Source organism: Magnolia sinica, chromosome 5, assembly GCF_029962835.1.
Source record: "Magnolia sinica isolate HGM2019 chromosome 5, MsV1, whole genome shotgun sequence".
NCBI classification, from domain to species: domain Eukaryota; kingdom Viridiplantae; phylum Streptophyta; class Magnoliopsida; order Magnoliales; family Magnoliaceae; genus Magnolia; species Magnolia sinica.
Genome location: NC_080577.1, coordinates 109,181,060 through 109,199,446, shown reverse-complemented (window position 1 = coordinate 109,199,446; position 18,387 = coordinate 109,181,060). Strand labels below are relative to the sequence as shown.

The window sequence follows — 18,387 nt, the reverse complement described above, 5'->3', positions numbered from 1 at the left end:
AGACGAACATTACTCTATAATTTTGGAACTAGTGGTCCACCAACGAGCTGTTCCAGAGCTTGTTTGGATAACCGGGGTTGTGGCCCTTCGACCATGAAACTTATAGGATATGTGCTTCATGGCCCGATGAAGGGCCATGTAAAATTGAGAATAATCAGATATGGGGTTTGGTCGCACGGGTCTGATTCGGATCAACGGCCACCGTGCCACGATCGGGTCCCGAGTTTGTGGACGGGTGTAGAAAAATTCATTAGACCTCCCTGAAAATGTAGAAGAGATCCGACGGCTGGATAACCTTGTATCTCAGCTTCATTTGCGAGCACCAGATTCCGGTCCTGGCATAAGTGGGGTGCATGTGCCAGATCTCACTTCTGGGTGTCCGCTGGGTCTGTGGTCCACGATGGTCCACAAGCCCAGTGAGATTTATGGTTCCTTTTATTTTTAGAATTTTTTGACTTTCCTGTGTCACGATGTAGCACATACGGGTTGTCGCTAGGTGTAAACGGCCATCTGGCTTGGAGGCCCGCACCAGGTTCTATTAGAACCCGTTTGGCCTAATTGTGCATGTGTTATATTCTTTTTTTTCCCATCTTCAACTAATGTATTGATCTCTTTCATTTTCTCATAATTGTTTATGAAATTCAGTTCGGTTATAAGAGACTGCACATCTACTTTAAAAGTCTTGGGACGGTTCTCCGTTCTCACAAAGGTAAGGATAATTTTTCTACCATCTTTAAGAAAAATAAGTATATTATCACAGCCTTTATGCGTGGCATTAATATCATATTTTTATGATCAATCAATTAACACGTGATAAGCTTCCATATCGACCACGTCATATATTACTTTGTCTTTATAATATTCACCAGTGAATAAGGGAATATGACATCACTTAGTTACCTTTGTTTCGCTGACCTCTTTGATTAATCCAATTGTGTACAAAGGGATACATTTATATCTTCGGTTGTACCTTTTTCATCATAGTCTCTGACAGGATGTTCTCATAACTATTGACATCTATGATTAGATCACATGCCATTTGGTTCACGGTATACCTCGTTCGAAAAATGTTATGTCGTTGTAAGTTTATCTTCCTATCTGGCATATACAACAGCTTCATCGCAATCATAACGATGACCTGTGATTTACCATTATTGGGTGGTGATATGCAATTCATCACCCATGTCGCACCATAACATGATGATCATGAAATACATCACAGATTTCATGTTTTTCATTATTATAAACACAAGTTTTTCCTAAAGCTCTCATTCAATGATTGATCACCAACTGCAGTTATTGGATGTCTCTCATAGATTCTCCCTCCTAGAAACTACAAATGTTGCCACTATCATAAGATCATTTATTGGACTATCTTTTATGGGATTAATGCTCGAACCATTGTTAGATGTAGTTGAATCAAAGAAAAAGCCTTGCTTTGATACTAACCGACACAAAAAAAATGATGTAAAGAGAAAGATCATTGTTATCTTGAATCCATAGGATAAAAGAAAATTCAAAATTTTATTATTCAACCGTGCTTAGACTTTCCGATTACATCACTTTTACAAAAAAAAAAAAGAAAAAAAAAGAAGCTAGAGTGGTCATCTCCAAAATCATAGGTGAAATTCGTTTTCCATCTGGAAGGGTAAAAAATGGATGGCCGGATACTTCTAACTGTGGGATTGATGGCCTTCCAAAAAATGAAGGGATGTGAACGAAGAAACCTTTATTGTGGGGCTCAAAACCACCCCCACAAATAAAGAGCCTTGTGTTCCATTGAGCCAGACACGCTACTTAAAATGAAAGTACATCATCTTACAAATGGAGTGGATTTCATGTTGCTTAAGGAGGCTAGAGCGGCCGCATCCAAAATCATAAGTGAATCCATTCTTTCAATCCGGTGGAAATGAGGAAAAAAAAGTAAAAAAAGCTAAAAAATTTTAAACGCCCACCGTGGGGGATTGTCTGGAGATCCATGGGATTGCTATATCCCTATATCCAATCTGTTTGGCGCGCCCGGCCAATCCTGGGATTAAACCTTCTCATCCCTTCCAATCCCTCAAACCAAACACGTCCCATGCAAATTTGAAAGGATTAGGGTGGATTGGATGGGATTTAAAGTTTATGATGGTGTTGTCAGTGGATTGACTTAATATCCATTGGATTGGGTTCATATCACCGACTCTGTTTGGCAGGCCAAATGGACACGCTGCTTAAAATGAAAGTAAATCATCTTACAAATGGGGTGGATTTCATGTTGCTTAAGGAGGCTAGAGCGGCCGCATCCAAAATCATAAGTGAATCCATTCTTTCAATCGGTGGAAATGAGAAAAAAAAAGAAGAAAAAAAGCTAAAAAATTTTAAACGCCCACCGTGGGGCTCGAACCCACGACCACAAGGTTAAGAGCCTTGCGCTCTACCAACTGAGCTAGACGGGCTGGTTGAAATACAATTTAAAATATTGATTATTGTTCATATCCAAACCAGGGAATGCCCTTAAAGTGGAGCATCTCAACCCTTTTAATGAACTAGATGAATTCAAGAAAGTAAAAATACATTGGTCTAAGTGAAGTCTTGAGAATGGGTGGCTAGGTTCTTCCTCATCCTTGGCCAGGACTTTCAGATTAACGGTTTGGATGGCAGAAACATGAGCCTTGCTTGCATGCACTGAGTACGTCTGGGTTTTATACACATGCAAGCGCATTGGGTCCTATATATTCTGCAACAAACAACAGCCGATGGGTTCTGGCCCACACACCAAAAGCTGATCTAGACCGCATGGACCATGGCCTCAGTGTGGATCCATAATCACTAATAAACTAACCGGTCGAACAAACCTAATCATCAAATGGCAGGTTAAAAAGGAAGTTGGCCATTAAAAATCGAACAGGAGAACTCGGACGGTTAAAATGATTTGGTCACTATGATCAAATCAACAGTGGGGTCGACTTTGTGTAGGTTTCCGACGGTGCGATCACATGAATGTATGCTATATATCCACGTGGATGAGTTATCATAAGCGGATCTCGCGTATGGCCTATGATCAGTGGACCTCATATGGACGGTTCTCTTGGACCCACCACAAGCTTACTCATGTGACACTAACGGCTGGGGAGGTTTGCTAGCCCCACACGCCTGGGCCTACCTATTCACTTACAGGCACACATGCCAATATGTCATACACGTGCGTCATCTGGTCTTTTCCTCAGGTGGGCCATACTGATTGGATTTCGGGCAAGAATATCAGCTCGATTAGCTCGTTGGGTAGTCCACGATGTACAATACTAGGACGCCTAAAACAAACTTACATATTTTATATCCTCCCTTTGACTGTTGTGGCCCACCTGAAGAGCGAAACAAGTCGGAAGGTCTGAACGGTGTGGCCCACCGGGCGGGGACAGAGACGTGGATTGCATACTGACACAACCAGTAGCCACTCTATGCTCTGTGGGCCCCCAAAATGACTTTTTTTTAAAAATATTATTATTATTATTATCTACACCGTTCATCCATTTTAGATTATTATTTTAGGGCATGAGCAAAAGTAGGAAAAATCCAAATCTCAGGTGGACCACACCACACTACAAAAAAATAGTGGTGATTGGATGCTCACCTTTAAAAACTTCCTAAGGCTACGGTAACGTAGATTTGCCATCCAACCCGTTGATTAGGCTACGGAGACATGGATGAAGGGAAAACATAAATATGGATTCAACACTTTTGTAGCGTCATGAAGTTTTTAATGGTGGGCGTTCAATCACCACTGTTTTCCGTGGTGTGGTCCACTTGAGATTTGGATATCCCTCATTTTTTTGGCTCATGTTCTAAAATAAGTTGGAAAAATGAATAGACGGCGTGGATGAGACACATACATTATTTTGGGCCCCAAAAAGAGCCGGCAGCGAGGGGCAACTGGCAGTGGCAGTATGCAATCGCGTCCACCCGGCGGTACCCATATTGGCATTTGGCAAACACGGAAGAGGATTGCTTGACCCCGGGCCCAGAGATAATCCAGTGCCCGAGGCTGTATGGGACCATAGAGATTCCGTGGCAAATCCATTCCGTCCATCCTTTTTAAAGATCAAAATAGAATGGACTTTTGCAGAACAGACAGATCCAAAACTCATGTGGGCCATATCACATGAAACAGTGGGAACATAAACTTCCACCGTTAAAACCTTCCTGGAGCTGAACATGATGTTTATATTCTATCCAAACCGTTCATAGGATTATTACCACTCAGATAAACTATAAGAACAATTATAATCCTTATAAAAAACTTCTGTCATCGCCAGGCGTTCAATCCACACTGTTTCTTGTGGAATGGACCACACGACTTTTGGATCTGTATGAATTTTAGCATCCTGTCCTTTTGTGGTCTTTCAAAACATATGGACGGAGTGGATTTTCCATTGACATCTATGTGGGCCCCACACAGCCCCTGCCCGGGGTCACAGGCAATCCGCTTCCGGCAAGCACGTGATTGCGTGTGAATGAATGGGTAGGGCCCCCTAAGCGTGCGCGTGGGCTTAACGAAACTTGTGCGACTGTCTCCGCGCATTTTCACGGCTACGGCCACCTCATGCGCAAGATAGCCGAATCCCTCGAATTTTCAGATCTCTACGCCGGACCGGAGCTACGTAACCCCTCACTCCGATCCCGTCAGAGAGAGAGAGAGATCAGATTCTCAGCTCGGTTTTCTCTCAGCCGTCGGGTCCGTTGACAGCATTAGATGAAGGTCTTGCAACTGGGATTGGCAGTCGCTCTAACGACCGGGCTCGCTGCAATTCTCATCTATATTTCTGGAGTGTCCAATTTCAGTACTCTCTCTCTCTCTCTCTCTCTCTCTCTCTCTCTCTCTCTTGTATTCAGATCTCCCAGTTTTCTGTATCATACTTCTCAAAAAATCTCAACTTTTTATCTCTAAAAAGCAAAGGAGCTGATATTTACACCCTCGTTTTTAATGCATGCACCCCCTTTTCCTCTTTGGTGAAGTTCATGCTGATCATTGGGGGAGTATAGGTATGAAAATTTGGGGGTGTAAGTACCAATTTCACGAAAATTTCATTACAATCTTCAGAATTCTGTACTGGTGGGGCCCACCTTTCAGAAAAGATCCAGACCATCCAGTCTGGTGGTCCCCAGTTGTTGCGAGGTAATCGGTAAAAAATGTACTCCATTGAACCATCTCAACCATCTGCTTGGTGGATTTTTTTCGCATTGGATATCGACCAATGAAAACAACTTACTCAGTCTATTTCTACGCCGGTCCTACTAGTGGATGGCTAGGATTATCTGATGCAGGTTGGGAAGTAGAACTAAAATTGTTCACCAGCGAACAATGGCAGCCATCCAATCTCTGGACCTTTTCCCGTCATGTGTAGACAATTGGCTGTGTTTTATTAGGATGGCTAGGATTCTTCAATGGTGGGATGTAGTAGACGAATGATTTGGACCCATGGAAGTTGGGTCCCTTCCTCTACTGAATTCTAGCCCCTATTAGTGGATGGCTAGCATTGTCCAATGTGGGTTGGGAAGTAGATGTAAAATTATCACCAGCGAACAATGTCAGCCTTCCTATCGGTAGACCTTTTCCCGTTGTGCCTAGATAATTGGCTATGCTTTATTAGGATGGCGAGGATTCTCTGATGGTGGGATCTACTAGGTGAATGATTTGGACACATGAAAGTTGGGTCCCTTTGTGTATTGAATGCTGGCCCCTCTTAGTGGATGGCTAGGATTTTGCCCTATGTGGGTTGGAAAGTAGAGCTAAAATTTTCACCAGCCAGCAATGTCGGCCAATCAATTGGTGGACACCTTTTCCCATTGTGAGTGGACATTGGCTGTGTTTTATTAGGATGGCTAGGATTCTCCAATGGTGGGATTTGCTAGATGAATGATTTGGACCTAGGGAAGTTGGGTCCCTTCCTCTACCGAATTCTACTAAAGGTTGCCCCTATTAGTGGATGGCTAGCATTGTCCGATGCGGGTTGGGAAGTAGACGTAAAATTTTCACCAGCGAACAAAGTCAACCTTCCAATCGGTGGACCTTTTCCTGTTGTGCCTAGACGATTGGCTATGCTTTATTAGGACAGCTAGAATTCTCTGATGGTGGGATCTACTAGATGAATGATTTGGACACATGAAAGTTGGGTCCCTTCGTGTATTGAATGCTGGCCCCTCTTAGTGGATGGATTGCCCGATGTGGTTGGAAAGTAGAGGTATAATTTTCACCAGCCAACAATGTCAGCCATACAATTGGTGGACATTTTCCCATTGTGAGTGGACAATTGTCTATGTTTTATTAGGATGGCTAGGATTCTCCGATGGTGGGATCTGCTAGATGAATGGTTTTGATCCATGAAAGTTGGGTCCCTTTGTTTACTGAATGCTGCCCCCCCTTGGTGTATGGCTAGGATTGCCCAAAGTGGCTTGGAAAGTCTAAAATTCTCACCAGCGAACAATGTCAGCCATACAATTGGTGGACCTTTTCCCATTGTGAGTATACAATTGGCCATGTTTTGTTATGATGGCTAGGATTCTCCGATGGTGGGATCTACAGGGTGAATGGTTTTGATCCATGAAAGTATGGCACCTTCCTCTACTGAATGCTGGCTAAAATTAAAATACTGGTAATTAGGGACACAATTCATGTCTCCTCTTCTTTTTGAGTTGATGTTGAGGATCCAATTTTCCCTTTTCTCTTGTGTTTTGGTTGCCAGATGAGAAAGTTAACATTTCCGATGAAGATTTGAGCTCTTTGTTCTTATTGCAGAGTGGATTCAAGAAGTGTGTGGTGAGTATTGGTTTGGGAATTACCCCATTGTTGCCAAATGCAATGAAATGCTGAATAACTGTATGCTGCCTCAGCTCCATATAATGGATTGCATGCATGTGGTACACATATAGCTGAATGAAACCCGTGCAACTTGTGGGGCCCAATGTGGATGAGGAGCTGACAATCCTAACCACCCAAGCAAAGGAACTTGCTTGTTTGATGGTCACCAATTGGATGGTAAAAGATGTCCAACCAATGGGATTATAGGGTTATGCTCTGATCCATGGTAGGACTCATGATTTGGCGGTCTGGATTGAATCCATGTGCATGCTTATGATCCACCATTCTCCACTAGGTATCATGTAATTCCTTGTGAATTGTTATTCTTTCATGTTTGGATGCACTATTAGCTCATATCTATTTTGACTGTTTTAGGGTGAATTGTTTGATTGTATCAATTTCTTTTTCTTATGTTATTTCTTTGATTTTGGTACAAGAGATTTACTCAGACTTGATGACCTATGGTCTAATGGAAGTTATGGTTCTTGGTAGAGTGGAATGGTGGTAGAGGATTCATATAGCCGACCCCAACTAGTTGGGATAGTGCTTAGATGATGATAATGATGGATTTGCTTCTAGTTGATGCCATCTGCTAGCATGCTAAAAATGCATTCAATGCAGAGCAATCTTACATTTGCAGTTACATTCATGCAGTAATCGGAATACCAATAAAAAGAATTTCTGTTGTTATTCTTTTGATGGATGGGATGAACTCTAGAATTGAAATTGCTCTTAGAAATTAATACTTAATTAACCTTTTCAATTAGTAGTTAGTTCTTATTTGATTTTCAGTAGAACTTCTAAAAGCTAATGTCCTTTTGACCGGCCTCAAGTTATTAATTATTTAGTTTAGTATTTTAAATAAGAGGGTGGGTTGTTTGCGGACATCATGTCACATGTGAATGTTTTTAAGTTGTGCCAGATGCGTATGTTGATTCAGACCAACAACAGATGTGATTTTAACTATCCATTGTTTTTGCATTGGGTAGCCTACATCATGAGTGTGGGTCAGTCTGATTTTTTTGCACCAGGTGGTCTTCATGCTGGCACACCTTATGCAAGTCTTGGATGGCATACACACATGACAACATGGAAATATGCATGCATTGCATGTGAAGTTCACATGCAATGCACTGCAGGTGTACTGTTAAGTTTTTGCCTGGAGGCAATAATGTAGTCGTAGTCGCTATATGTACCCACATACAACTAGGGCCCCTGTTTACTGATTATTCATGGTCATGAAATCATTTAAAATGTTGAAGTCTTATTTAAGCTTTAGACTGAAGAAAAAATTACGGTCAAATTTCATGTTTTAATGGAATTTATTGCATGAAATGGTGTTGCAGAGTGCAAATGGATTAGGTTTACAAGCTCTGAGTGGAAGAGATTATTGCCAAGTTACAATACAATTTCCCAGTGACACTGTGCCCAAGTGGGTAGGTTCTGCACTACTTTTTTCGTCATCAGTTATAGTGTTATTTATGAATGATGCATTATCTTTTATGTAACTTGGACAACCTCAGTTGGGTTAGTATCGCATTGAGAAAATGGATTGTGAATTTCGAGTTATGACAGCTCTTAAAAATCTGATAGATAAAGACAGATTTTCAAAAGTTATATCCTCCTTGTTACATAAATTCTGTGTCTTGTTATTGTAATAGCTCATTGAATTTCCTTTTGTACTTATTTTTTGAATTGCAAAATTTCAACAGAGGGATCCCAAATCTGGCGAGCTTGAAGGTTTATCATTTGATTTTAATCTCTGTGAAGCTGTTGCCACATGGGAGCAGGTGAACATACCACTTTCATGTTTTCTGTGTATTATTTGTTGTTAATTGTCTTTTAGAATCTCTAGTGGTGCAACCACATTCTTGTTACTAAGTTCATTTTTTTTTTGGGGGGGTGAGGATTAAGGGATGGCGAATGACACTTTTCAAATATTTGCTTGCTTGATTCAACCAACATGCTTGGTTACCATTTCACAAAAAAGAAAAAAGAAGAAAAGAAGGTTGACATTTCCAGTTCTAGAGGGATTATGTGATCCTCAACCCAAGGATATTTGTAGTATCCTGGGGCCATCAATTTGTACGAGTGGTTCCCATGGTTTTGTCAATGGACCATGGTTCAAAAATCTCCCAGAATGTGGACTATTTCTGCAATTTTTGTTCAGCTGTCTAAATGAAGGTTGCTGATCAAAGGGGTAGGATTATCATGGTCCATCTACGGTAGGCCCCTCATATCAAAAGTATGGATACTGAACCGTGGGGTCCAGTTGCACAAACTGACTTCCATAGGATATATCACAGATATGTAATCCATTTCTTTTCTTCAGCTTGATAAATGCTTCCATCTAGTGCTCTTCAAAAAGAAGAGAAGAAGAAGAAAGAGAAAAATAAGGCTTCCGTCTAGTGCGTTACTCTCAATTGTAGCTGATGTTTAAAAAGTGGACCTTATTGGATGGTTGGGCCAGTTTGGTCTGGAAGGGTAGCCAAAACAGGCCAGCTAAGTTCAGGTTATTTAGCTGTTTAGTTGTTTCCTGAAGGTAAAATAGGAAAAAATTGATAGCCAAAGCTTGAATCTGCAACCTCTACTTGAAAACCAAAGTTACCAAATGCCCCAATCACCATGTTAGCAGCGGATTACTTGCTATCATTTTATTTTTTTAATCTTCAGTTAAATTTTGATTTCCATGCTGGAATCTGTCAGAATGGGTCTGACTTTTTGGAGTCTTTGGACTGGCAGTTGGACCAAATGTCCCACAAAAAAGAACCACATTAGCGTAACTTATGTAGTTATACAGGCATGTGCCTATTGCTAACCGAGCGTCACCTGGGGTAGACACACGTGAGATGAACCCTGTAGATCAGGTGTGCTGCCTCATGTTCACCTTTGAACCCAAAAATCAGGTTGATCCAAAACTTAGGTAGGCCATAACATAGGGAACGGTTGGGGTGGGGACACCCACCATTTTTTGTGGGTGGGGCCCACCATGGTGGTAGTATCCTAGAATGCATTCATTTGAGGCGCCCCTCCAAATGAAGGGGTGCCCCAAAAATCATGCAATGTCAAAGCTTAGGTGGGCCACACCACATGAATTTAGAGGTTTTAGGCATGATTTTACACTTGTCCCCCATGGTGTGGCCCACTTGAGTTTGGATTGGCCTGATTTTTGGGATCAGGCCAAAGCCAACCAAACACAGGTGGCCTACCTGATGGACGGGGTGGATCTCACGTCCATAAAGTCATTCCCCCTATGTTACTAGGAGGCCCGCTTCCTGTATAGCTACACAAGTTACAGTAGCTTTTTTGCACAAGAAACAGGTTGGGATCCCGTCCAAGTCTTAAAGGCAAAGCATTGATTGTAGCTTTAGCTATTTGGTAGAAAAGACGAAGTTGTCACCGATTGCAACCATTAAACTCAGTTTAACCCCACATTCATTATGTTCAAGAAGACTAATGAAACCTTTTTGCAGACCTGCTTTTTTTTTTTTTCCCTTAAAAATTTTAAATATTGCTTTACCTGCCTCTGCATATATATATATATATATATATATATATATAATATTTATTTGTGGGTTGAATTGTCAAGGTTCGCAATAGTACGACGATACTCACCAAGGAGTTCATTGATGCTTTACCAAATGGGTGGGAGGAATATGCATGGCGTAGGATCAATAAAGGAGTGCTTCTGTAAGTATCCATGAATTAAGTAATGATATTTCCTTTTTATCAGTGGATTTAGGTAATGCAGCAAATGATAAATATAGCATGTTCATCATTTTAGCTCTTTGGAAGGGCTGCTATAGGGTGTTGGCAGTGAGGAATTATGTAGTACCTGACCAAACTAAATGGCATTTTTTGTTCAGCCCAGCAAATTAACAGGTTGGTAAACTTTTTGAGGATCTGGACCATTTTTCTGGTAGTACCCATCATGGATGAGCTATCCCTGAGAAAAGCCCTCCATCAGATGATCATAACTGTCCAATTGGTCCGAAAATGGATAGGTTAGCCATTGGTTGGCACTCAATGGGAAACAACCCACAATTCAAATGGCTAAGGTTATCCAATAAGGAAGAGTGGAAGACTCAGTTCATTGTTTAGATCAGTGAAAGGTGGTCCCATCTGTCAGTTTGTTGGTTGAGCAAATAAAGGAAAAAAAAAAAAAGAAGCCATTTTTCTTGGAGAAATATTCTGTGCCCAGTTGCAAAAAAGGGTTCTTCGCTTTCTTTAGAAAAGCCCTGCGTCATTCAGCCCAATCATGTGTGTTCTGAATTGCAGCAACCGCTGTGAGAATAAGACACTTTGCATGGAGAAACTTGCACTTGTACTCCCTCAAACACCACCATTGGTGCCAAGGAAGTTTGGCCGTTGTGCTGTAATTGGTAACTCAGGAGATCTTCTTAAAACAAACTTTGGGGAAGAGATTGATGGTTATGATGCTGTCGTCCGAGAAAATGGTGCACCAATCCAGGTCCTCTAAACGCTCTTTTGGACATGTTAGCTACCGTGTGAACTTTTTCCTCATTGGGAACTCATCTTCCTTTTCCCTTTCATTATACTGCAGAACTACACCAAGTATGTAGGTAGAAAAAGTACATTTCGCCTTCTCAATAGAGGATCCGCAAAGGCACTAGATAAGGTTGCAGAACTAGATGGTATGATTATGAATAGCATAGTGTCATCCATTTCTTGTAAGAGCTTTGCTAAGTGCAAATGTGTGCTCAATAAAGCTCATGTACACGCCAGACATGTGCCAGCATGACACAATAGGTCCAATAACCAATTCATCCATCAGAAAGTAACCACTATATCGACGTCATAGCCCAAGAATCAGGTTGATCCACAGGTCAGAAAACAAATGTATGGCAGTGAAAAAAGTTGACTTAAGTTTTCTAAACCATCCACTTGTTTCGAATATTGGGGTCCACATGCTGAGTGGACTGGATTTGTTTTTGGGAAAACATGTAGAAGGTTGGACCAACCTGATGGATGGATTGGAACTCGCACCTATGTGCCATGCTGGCACATGTCTAGTATGTACATGAACTTTATTGCACATGTGCGTGCACTTAGCAAAGCTCATCTTTTAAGGTCTTTTTCACTGTGCTAGCATGCTAATGTTTACATTGTACAGAAAGTGGGAGGGAGGTCTTGATCATCAAAACCACAGTCCACGATATCATGAACAAAATGATTCGGGTTTGTATGCTGTTTCATTCATGTTCTTTCTAGATGCATACAGTCTACGTTTTCTTCTCATTCTAGTGCATCTTGTCCCACTATGCAATGCTTGGCCCTACAAACAATATATGTGGGTCCCACCGTTAGCTGGTGACAATGGCTCGGGCTCGGGCTTGGGCTAGGGCTGGGCCAGGTTGGTCCTAGCTAGCCCTAATCCCTTAAGCCCTGGCCCTAGCTTGGCCGAAGCCCTAACGGGCTGAAAATGCCTTGGCCTTGGGCCTAGACCTAATGGGCCGGCCCTATAAGGAAAAGAGCCAAGTGATTAAAGGCTTTTAATAGCCCCAATTTTAGATTATTATTATTATTATTATTTTATTTAAGTTTTTTGGGATATCCTCTATCCACAGTAAATCCTACATATAAATGATTTGGATCATTGAAACATGACCTTGCATAGTTGCATCCAATTATTATATTTAAACTGCACATTCATGTCGATGGGGAATCATTAACAATTGTCTTTAAACCATTATAATGGTGGCCTACTTACTGAGGATCAGGCTAATGAGCTGAGCCATTTGTCATTTGCTTTGGCCTAGCCCTGTCCTATCATCAGGCCTTGGCTTGGCCCTTGGGCCGAGTTTAGGGGCCAGGTCAAATGGGATGGGCTGGGCAGCCTGACCCATTGCCACCTCTAAGCTGATGCACGCAGTTCATATGGTGGCCCCACCCAAGTTGGATGGGAGATACCCCAAAAAGTGCAAGTGGGTTTGCATCTCTAATGCTGATACAGTGGGTTGGTGCATGAGTTCAGGTTGGTTTAGATGCATAACATGGCCTCCTTCAGAATTTCCCAAAGGCATGTGGCTTTTTAAGATTTTGTGAAAATGTCCTAGACTATGATGTGACCGGAAGATTGTCTAGATGCTATTTTTGGTCTGGTATGCTCTTTGCTTTACACCATTTCAGCTGGAACTGTTGCTTAATTGCATGTTGTTTGAAGTTCACAAACTGAAGTTATTCTGAGAAGACCACTCATCTTGATAAATTCTCTAGTTTTGATTCAAAACTGGAAAGTTACTGATAATCTTGCAATCATGCACCAATCACTCTTGTGAGTAGGAATCTCAATGCTACTCTTTACTTGTGTATGAGAACGGGGGCTCCATCATTCATATACTATTGCTAGAGAATCTGGTTACTCCAGTCGTCAGGTGGGCCATACATGTACAGAGAAAATGGACAGTCTGAAAAAAAGAGCAACAGTCTCAATTTAATGTTTGGACCACCTGAGAATGGACTGGCCTGATTTTCTGGACACAGCACATGCAAGGTTGGGCCCCACCTGACAAGTGATCCACATGCTGGAGGAGGATTGAGAATCCTACTTGCCGTAGTAACCAAGAATACACCAAAATGTGCGTGGCCTCTTCCTTGATATTTCCTTTTTTTTTTTTTAAAAAAAATTATTATTATTATTATTTTTAAATTTTTTACAATTTTAAAATTTTTAAAATTTTTATTGTTTATAAAATTTCCTCCAACAAAACATGTCATTCACTGAAAAACTCCATGAGTTCCACAAACCAAAAATAATCAATGAGGAATGTGTGTGTGTGTGTGTGGGAAATCCTAGTATGAGGTTGACCTCATGGAAACTTCCCATGAGGTCAAGCTGTGTGGGGCCACTGTGACGTGTGTCGAACATCAACACCGTGCATTTTATGGTTCCCCTTTACGTTATGGGATATCCCAAAAATAAGCTGTATACGGAGCTCAGGTGGGCCATACCATCTAAAACCTGTGAAGACATGCCTAAAACATATAAAAGCACTTGGTGAGGCCCACCTGAGTTTTGGATGCGGCTGAAACTTGGTCTAACTCATCATCCAAGTGGGATACACACAATGGATGAGCTGGATTTGTGAACCACATCTCGGTGGGCCCAATAAATGATTATGAATGTTTTAATGGGAGGATAACCCCTCCCAACTGTTGTATGTGGTGTGGCCCACCCAAGTCATGGATTGACTTGATTTTTAAGCCCGTGGCCCACCATGGAATGGTGCATCTGACTGATGGGGTAGATGTTCGACACACATCATGGTGGGGCCATATTTCTAAATTTTATTTCTATATTGAACCCTTAGGGCCGCTTTGGATGAACAACTGAATTGAATTGCAAACATTCAGTTCAATCAAGAGGAAATGACTAAAATGTTACTGCATTCATTCATGGTGGGGAAGTAGCTCTCAAACTGTGGTTGCATTCATTTGAGGCCCAACTTGAAATTAATGTTATTGCAGTTTGGAGCTTACTTCTTGAATATTAATACTGACAGAAGTTGCTACAATTCAATCCTTGCCACTTTATTAAATGCAATTCAATTCAATGGCGCATCCAAACAGTCCTAGTTGTCTCCCCTGTTTCTCTGCGTACCATCTGTCTTGCTCACCCATTATTGTTTTCCATTTTCTATAGGAGGTCCCAATACACAATCCTGTATATCTCATGTTGGGTGCATCCTTTGGTTCAGCTGCAAAAGGAACAGGGCTCAAGGCCCTTGAATTTGCTCTATCTGTTTGCGATTCTGTTGATATGTATGGTTTCACTGTAGATCCAGGTTACAAAGAATGGTAAAAAAACAATCTTCTTCACATTTACATCCTCTACCATGAATACTGATATGAGGAAAATGCTACTATGTTGCATGCATTTCATGGATTTCCATGCAGTAAGCACAAAACAACCATACTGTACACACTGCACGTGTGTATGTGTATGCAATATGGAGCTGCTGAAATTTGGAGGCTTTGCATTGAAGATCACTGGATGCAAAAACCAGGATGATCAATTCGATAGGTGTGCAAAAATAATAGATGTCCAATGGATCAATTCAGTGTACAGATGTCGCCAACATGATGTGTGCATTCTGATTTTTGTGCCCAATGATCTTTATGGTGGGGCCTACCTTCTCAAAGGCTCAGATGTCATATACATGTGACACATTGGGCCGTACATGCTCACAGTATGGTGACTTTACAGTCCATTGAGATGGATCTGAACATTCCTCTTTTGAGATTTGTCTAATCAGGGAGACTTTGGTTCCCTTACAGGACCAGATATTTCTCGGAGTCGAGGCAGGGGCACACTCCGCTCCATGGTAGGGCATACTACCAGATGATGGAATGTTTGGGAGTGAGTCTTCTATGGCCTTACGCTTGTCCTTAATTTGAATTTTCTTGTACTTTTTCCTAACTTTTCTCTCAATTTCTTCTGCTATTTTTTTGTTTCCCGTCTTCTTAAGCTAATCAAAATCCACTCCCCAATGAGGGCGGATTTTAACCGTGTGGTCAGCTGGGTACCAAACCAGAGTACACTTCATGCTGCACGAATTGCATCAGAGAAGATATTGAGGTAAATAACTGATCTGCCCTTTTCTTTTAGTTGATTATATATAATATTCTCGGCCCAACAAACTGTGTGGCCCGCCTTTCGATGATCCAAATTAAATTGTTTGTCTGGTGGGCTCTGTGTGGTTGGTTGGAGGGTTCAACCCATCACATGACGCAATCCACCAGAACAATGGCTTAGAGTACTGAGATGTGGGTTCCTGCCTATGCCATTGCTGAGCAGCCTGAGCCAGATAGAACTATGGGCTTTCTCTAGAGTCTAGACTGAGCATATCATATATATATATATATATATATATATATATATATATATTTATGATTTTTGGGTGGTACCATGCAACCTTTATTCTGGTGAAGGTGGAAACATGGATATGAAAGGTCTTTGTTCAAGAGATGCATGGGCTAACCCAAGGCTTAAAGGAATCTGATCTGTTGTAGCATAGCATTCATGAAATTCAAATGGTTGGAAAATCGAGTTGAGATGTTCTAAAACAGTGTATATCCACGCAGAGACAGAAATGAATTAAACAGAAATTGACCAATAATACATGTTCAATAGTCCCTGATGAGTTGAGTGGTTCGACTTGTGGCCAGAGCACATATGCAGTGGGGCTGACTCAAGTAACTGACAGATCTAACATTGGTTCGGCTTGTATTATTTGATTGGACACAGATTAACTATGACCATAGTGTTCTAAAACTTGCTGACTCCACTCAAAACTCCTCTGAGTTGACTTGGAGAGATTTAGCCGAGTCTCTGGGAAACTCGGTACTGGGCCTGACTTGGCCAGGTCTTGGAGAGATTCAGTTGACTTGACACAACTTGATGTGACTCTGGTGGGATTTTATTAGAAAAGAAATATTTTGGGCGTAAGATTTGGAACCCTAACATCACCTAAGGGACTCAACGACCTTAACTGGTGAGGTAACGGTAGTGTTGTTTTGATTTGCATTTTATATTTACTTATTCAAGATCTGACAATTTTAAATATCTGTTGTAGTCCTAATATTTTTCAATTATTCTAATTAAATATTGAGTTGAGTCTGATTGAGTCTTTGAGTCGACCCGGCTGAACATTGGGTTGAGTAGAGTTTTAGGGTTTTTGAACTATGGCTATTACTCTTGACAGTGATAGTGAGTTACATGTATTGAAATTTCTATTGACTATGTGAAGGAGGGTAGGGGCTGGAATGGACGATCCCCTAGAGAAATGTTCAATCATCAAGAAGCAGGACAAGAGAAAGGCCACGAAGATCATGGGCCTCCGGAAGGCCGCTGTTGAGCACCAAAAGCACGTGAGAGGTGCGACCATGTATCCTTTGGAACGCAGCACTGGACATGGGATGCTTTGCACGATTCTGGAGGATTGAAGGACCATCTTACTTGGGCATTTATTCATGGGTTCCTACTATGGTGCACGCGGTGATGAGAGATTGGCTAGGTCAGTCACATTCCCTCCAAAGCAGCAGGCCTTTGTATTCTGGGTCCCAACTATTTGGGTGCATCTGTCCCGATGTTTTGGTTACCTGAGTGCATGCAGGTTCGCATTCCCACTGTTCGTTTGGCACGGGGTAGGATTCTTGCCTTCGGGTGGAGGATCTGGATTTTTTACAATCAGCTTACAAGTTCCTTTCTTGTAAATGAACCTTACTGGAAAGGGATGCTGGGTTTTGTTTTGGATATATATATATATTCACTTTTTAAATCAAGCTTTCAAATGTAGAAATTCATTTTCTGTAGTTGTAATTCATGAATTCTATTTCCAATACCGGAATGATTCCATTTACCTCATAAAACGAAAGTTACATCTTGGAATGCATTGTTATTTACATGTTGGCGCATGTGCACCATGGTTTGAACCATCCATCACGTGGACTCCGGCATGGATTGCTCACTAGCAAACATTCACTTGTTAGCATGTTCATCAGCGCATGGTGCATTTAGAAATTTACAAGGATTAAAATAGGAAGGTGTCAAAAATGAAAATGTCTACGTCTTTTTTATTCTCCATTCTCGTCTTATTAGATGAAGACTTCCATGGATGTTTGTCTGCAGATTCAATTCCAAAAACAAAAATGTTGTATGCAATTCAGTCAGGGTGTGGTGCAGATGGTAGTTCTCCTGCTTTTATTTCTTGTTGACCTTGCAATGTGGATTCACCTTAATAGGGCTGAAAGCCGAGCAGGTTGGGTTAGGTTGATGCTCAACCCTAGCCCAACCCAAGGTTCCTATACTGCAACCCTAACCCAACTCAACCCAACCTCGGGTTGGGAATTCTCAACCCAAGTCCAACCGAAGGGGCCTCAGTTGGGTTGTTTGGGTGGATACATGCTAATATTTTCATTATCACATTAGCCTATTATATTTCAATACGTGTCTTATTTTTTGTACCTATGATTTTATTAATTATATATGTAGTTATTTATTGTAAAGAACTTCAATTTTTCTAAACAAACAAGCTAACATATAGGACAACCACTCCTTTAAATGTCATGTTGATTGCCTATTTGGGAGAGAGAAATCCAACTTATCTTATTAGCTCGAGTCATCAGAAATGATGTGGGCCAATGAGACTTAACTAGCTTGAGTCATCGGAAATGATGTGGGCCAATGAGACTCGACGGCACTGGAATTTCCAGTGCCTTCAACACAGGTGATCTGCACTCAATTATAATTTATATTGATCGGGTTTGGGTATGGTTGGGCAACCCAATACCTCAACCGAAGCCCTACCCAAGTTTTATCGGGTTGGTGTTTGTATAGCCCAAGCCCAAAACTGAACCCGATACATCCTGCCTGAGCCCAACCCAATGTCAGTTCGGTCATGGGTCGGTCGGGTTGAACCCGCCTGACTGTCTGCCCTACACCTCAATGGTAAGGATCTCAGTGGGCCTGACTGGCCTGGTTCAGGTTCATAGCAAGCTTCACCTGGGCCCAATGTGGTAAAATT

At 41.5% G+C, this 18,387-nt stretch overlaps 1 protein-coding gene and 1 non-coding gene across 3 annotated transcripts; one reads left to right on the top strand and one right to left on the bottom strand.

The window, feature by feature from the left end:
- Window positions 1–2,368: 2,368 nt before the first annotated feature.
- On the bottom strand, window positions 2,369–2,441 carry TRNAK-CUU (transfer RNA lysine (anticodon CUU)). The gene has a single exon. It is a non-coding gene; the product is annotated as a tRNA-Lys (tRNA).
- A 2,101-nt stretch (window positions 2,442–4,542) lies between these two features.
- LOC131246652 (sialyltransferase-like protein 2) lies at window positions 4,543–17,268 on the top strand. 2 transcript variants are annotated; one of them, XM_058247001.1, is made up of 12 exons: window positions 4,543–4,823; window positions 6,726–6,799; window positions 8,188–8,277; window positions 8,554–8,631; window positions 10,431–10,531; window positions 11,120–11,312; window positions 11,406–11,496; window positions 11,976–12,040; window positions 14,505–14,659; window positions 15,140–15,221; window positions 15,331–15,440; window positions 16,615–17,268. In XM_058247001.1, exons 1-12 carry the CDS (start codon window positions 4,736–4,738, stop codon window positions 16,805–16,807), a joined length of 1,320 nt encoding a protein of 439 aa, XP_058102984.1. In that variant the 5' UTR covers window positions 4,543–4,735; the 3' UTR covers window positions 16,808–17,268. The 2 variants fall into 2 exon arrangements, with proteins under 2 accessions (XP_058102984.1, XP_058102983.1); XM_058247000.1 differs by having other exon boundaries at window positions 4,547–4,823; window positions 16,612–17,268.
- The last annotated feature ends 1,119 nt before the right edge of the window (window positions 17,269–18,387 follow it).

Excerpts from the sequence above, each read along its gene's own strand:
- LOC131246652 (XM_058247000.1), top strand. The coding sequence starts at position 4,736 with ATGAAGGTCTTGCAACTGGGATTGGCAGTCGCTCTAACGACCGGGCTC. Across the intron at positions 8,632-10,430 it reads CTGTTGCCACATGGGAGCAG|GTTCGCAATAGTACGACGAT; the intron begins GTGAACATACCA and ends TGAATTGTCAAG. Across the intron at positions 10,532-11,119 it reads ATCAATAAAGGAGTGCTTCT|CAACCGCTGTGAGAATAAGA; the intron begins GTAAGTATCCAT and ends TCTGAATTGCAG.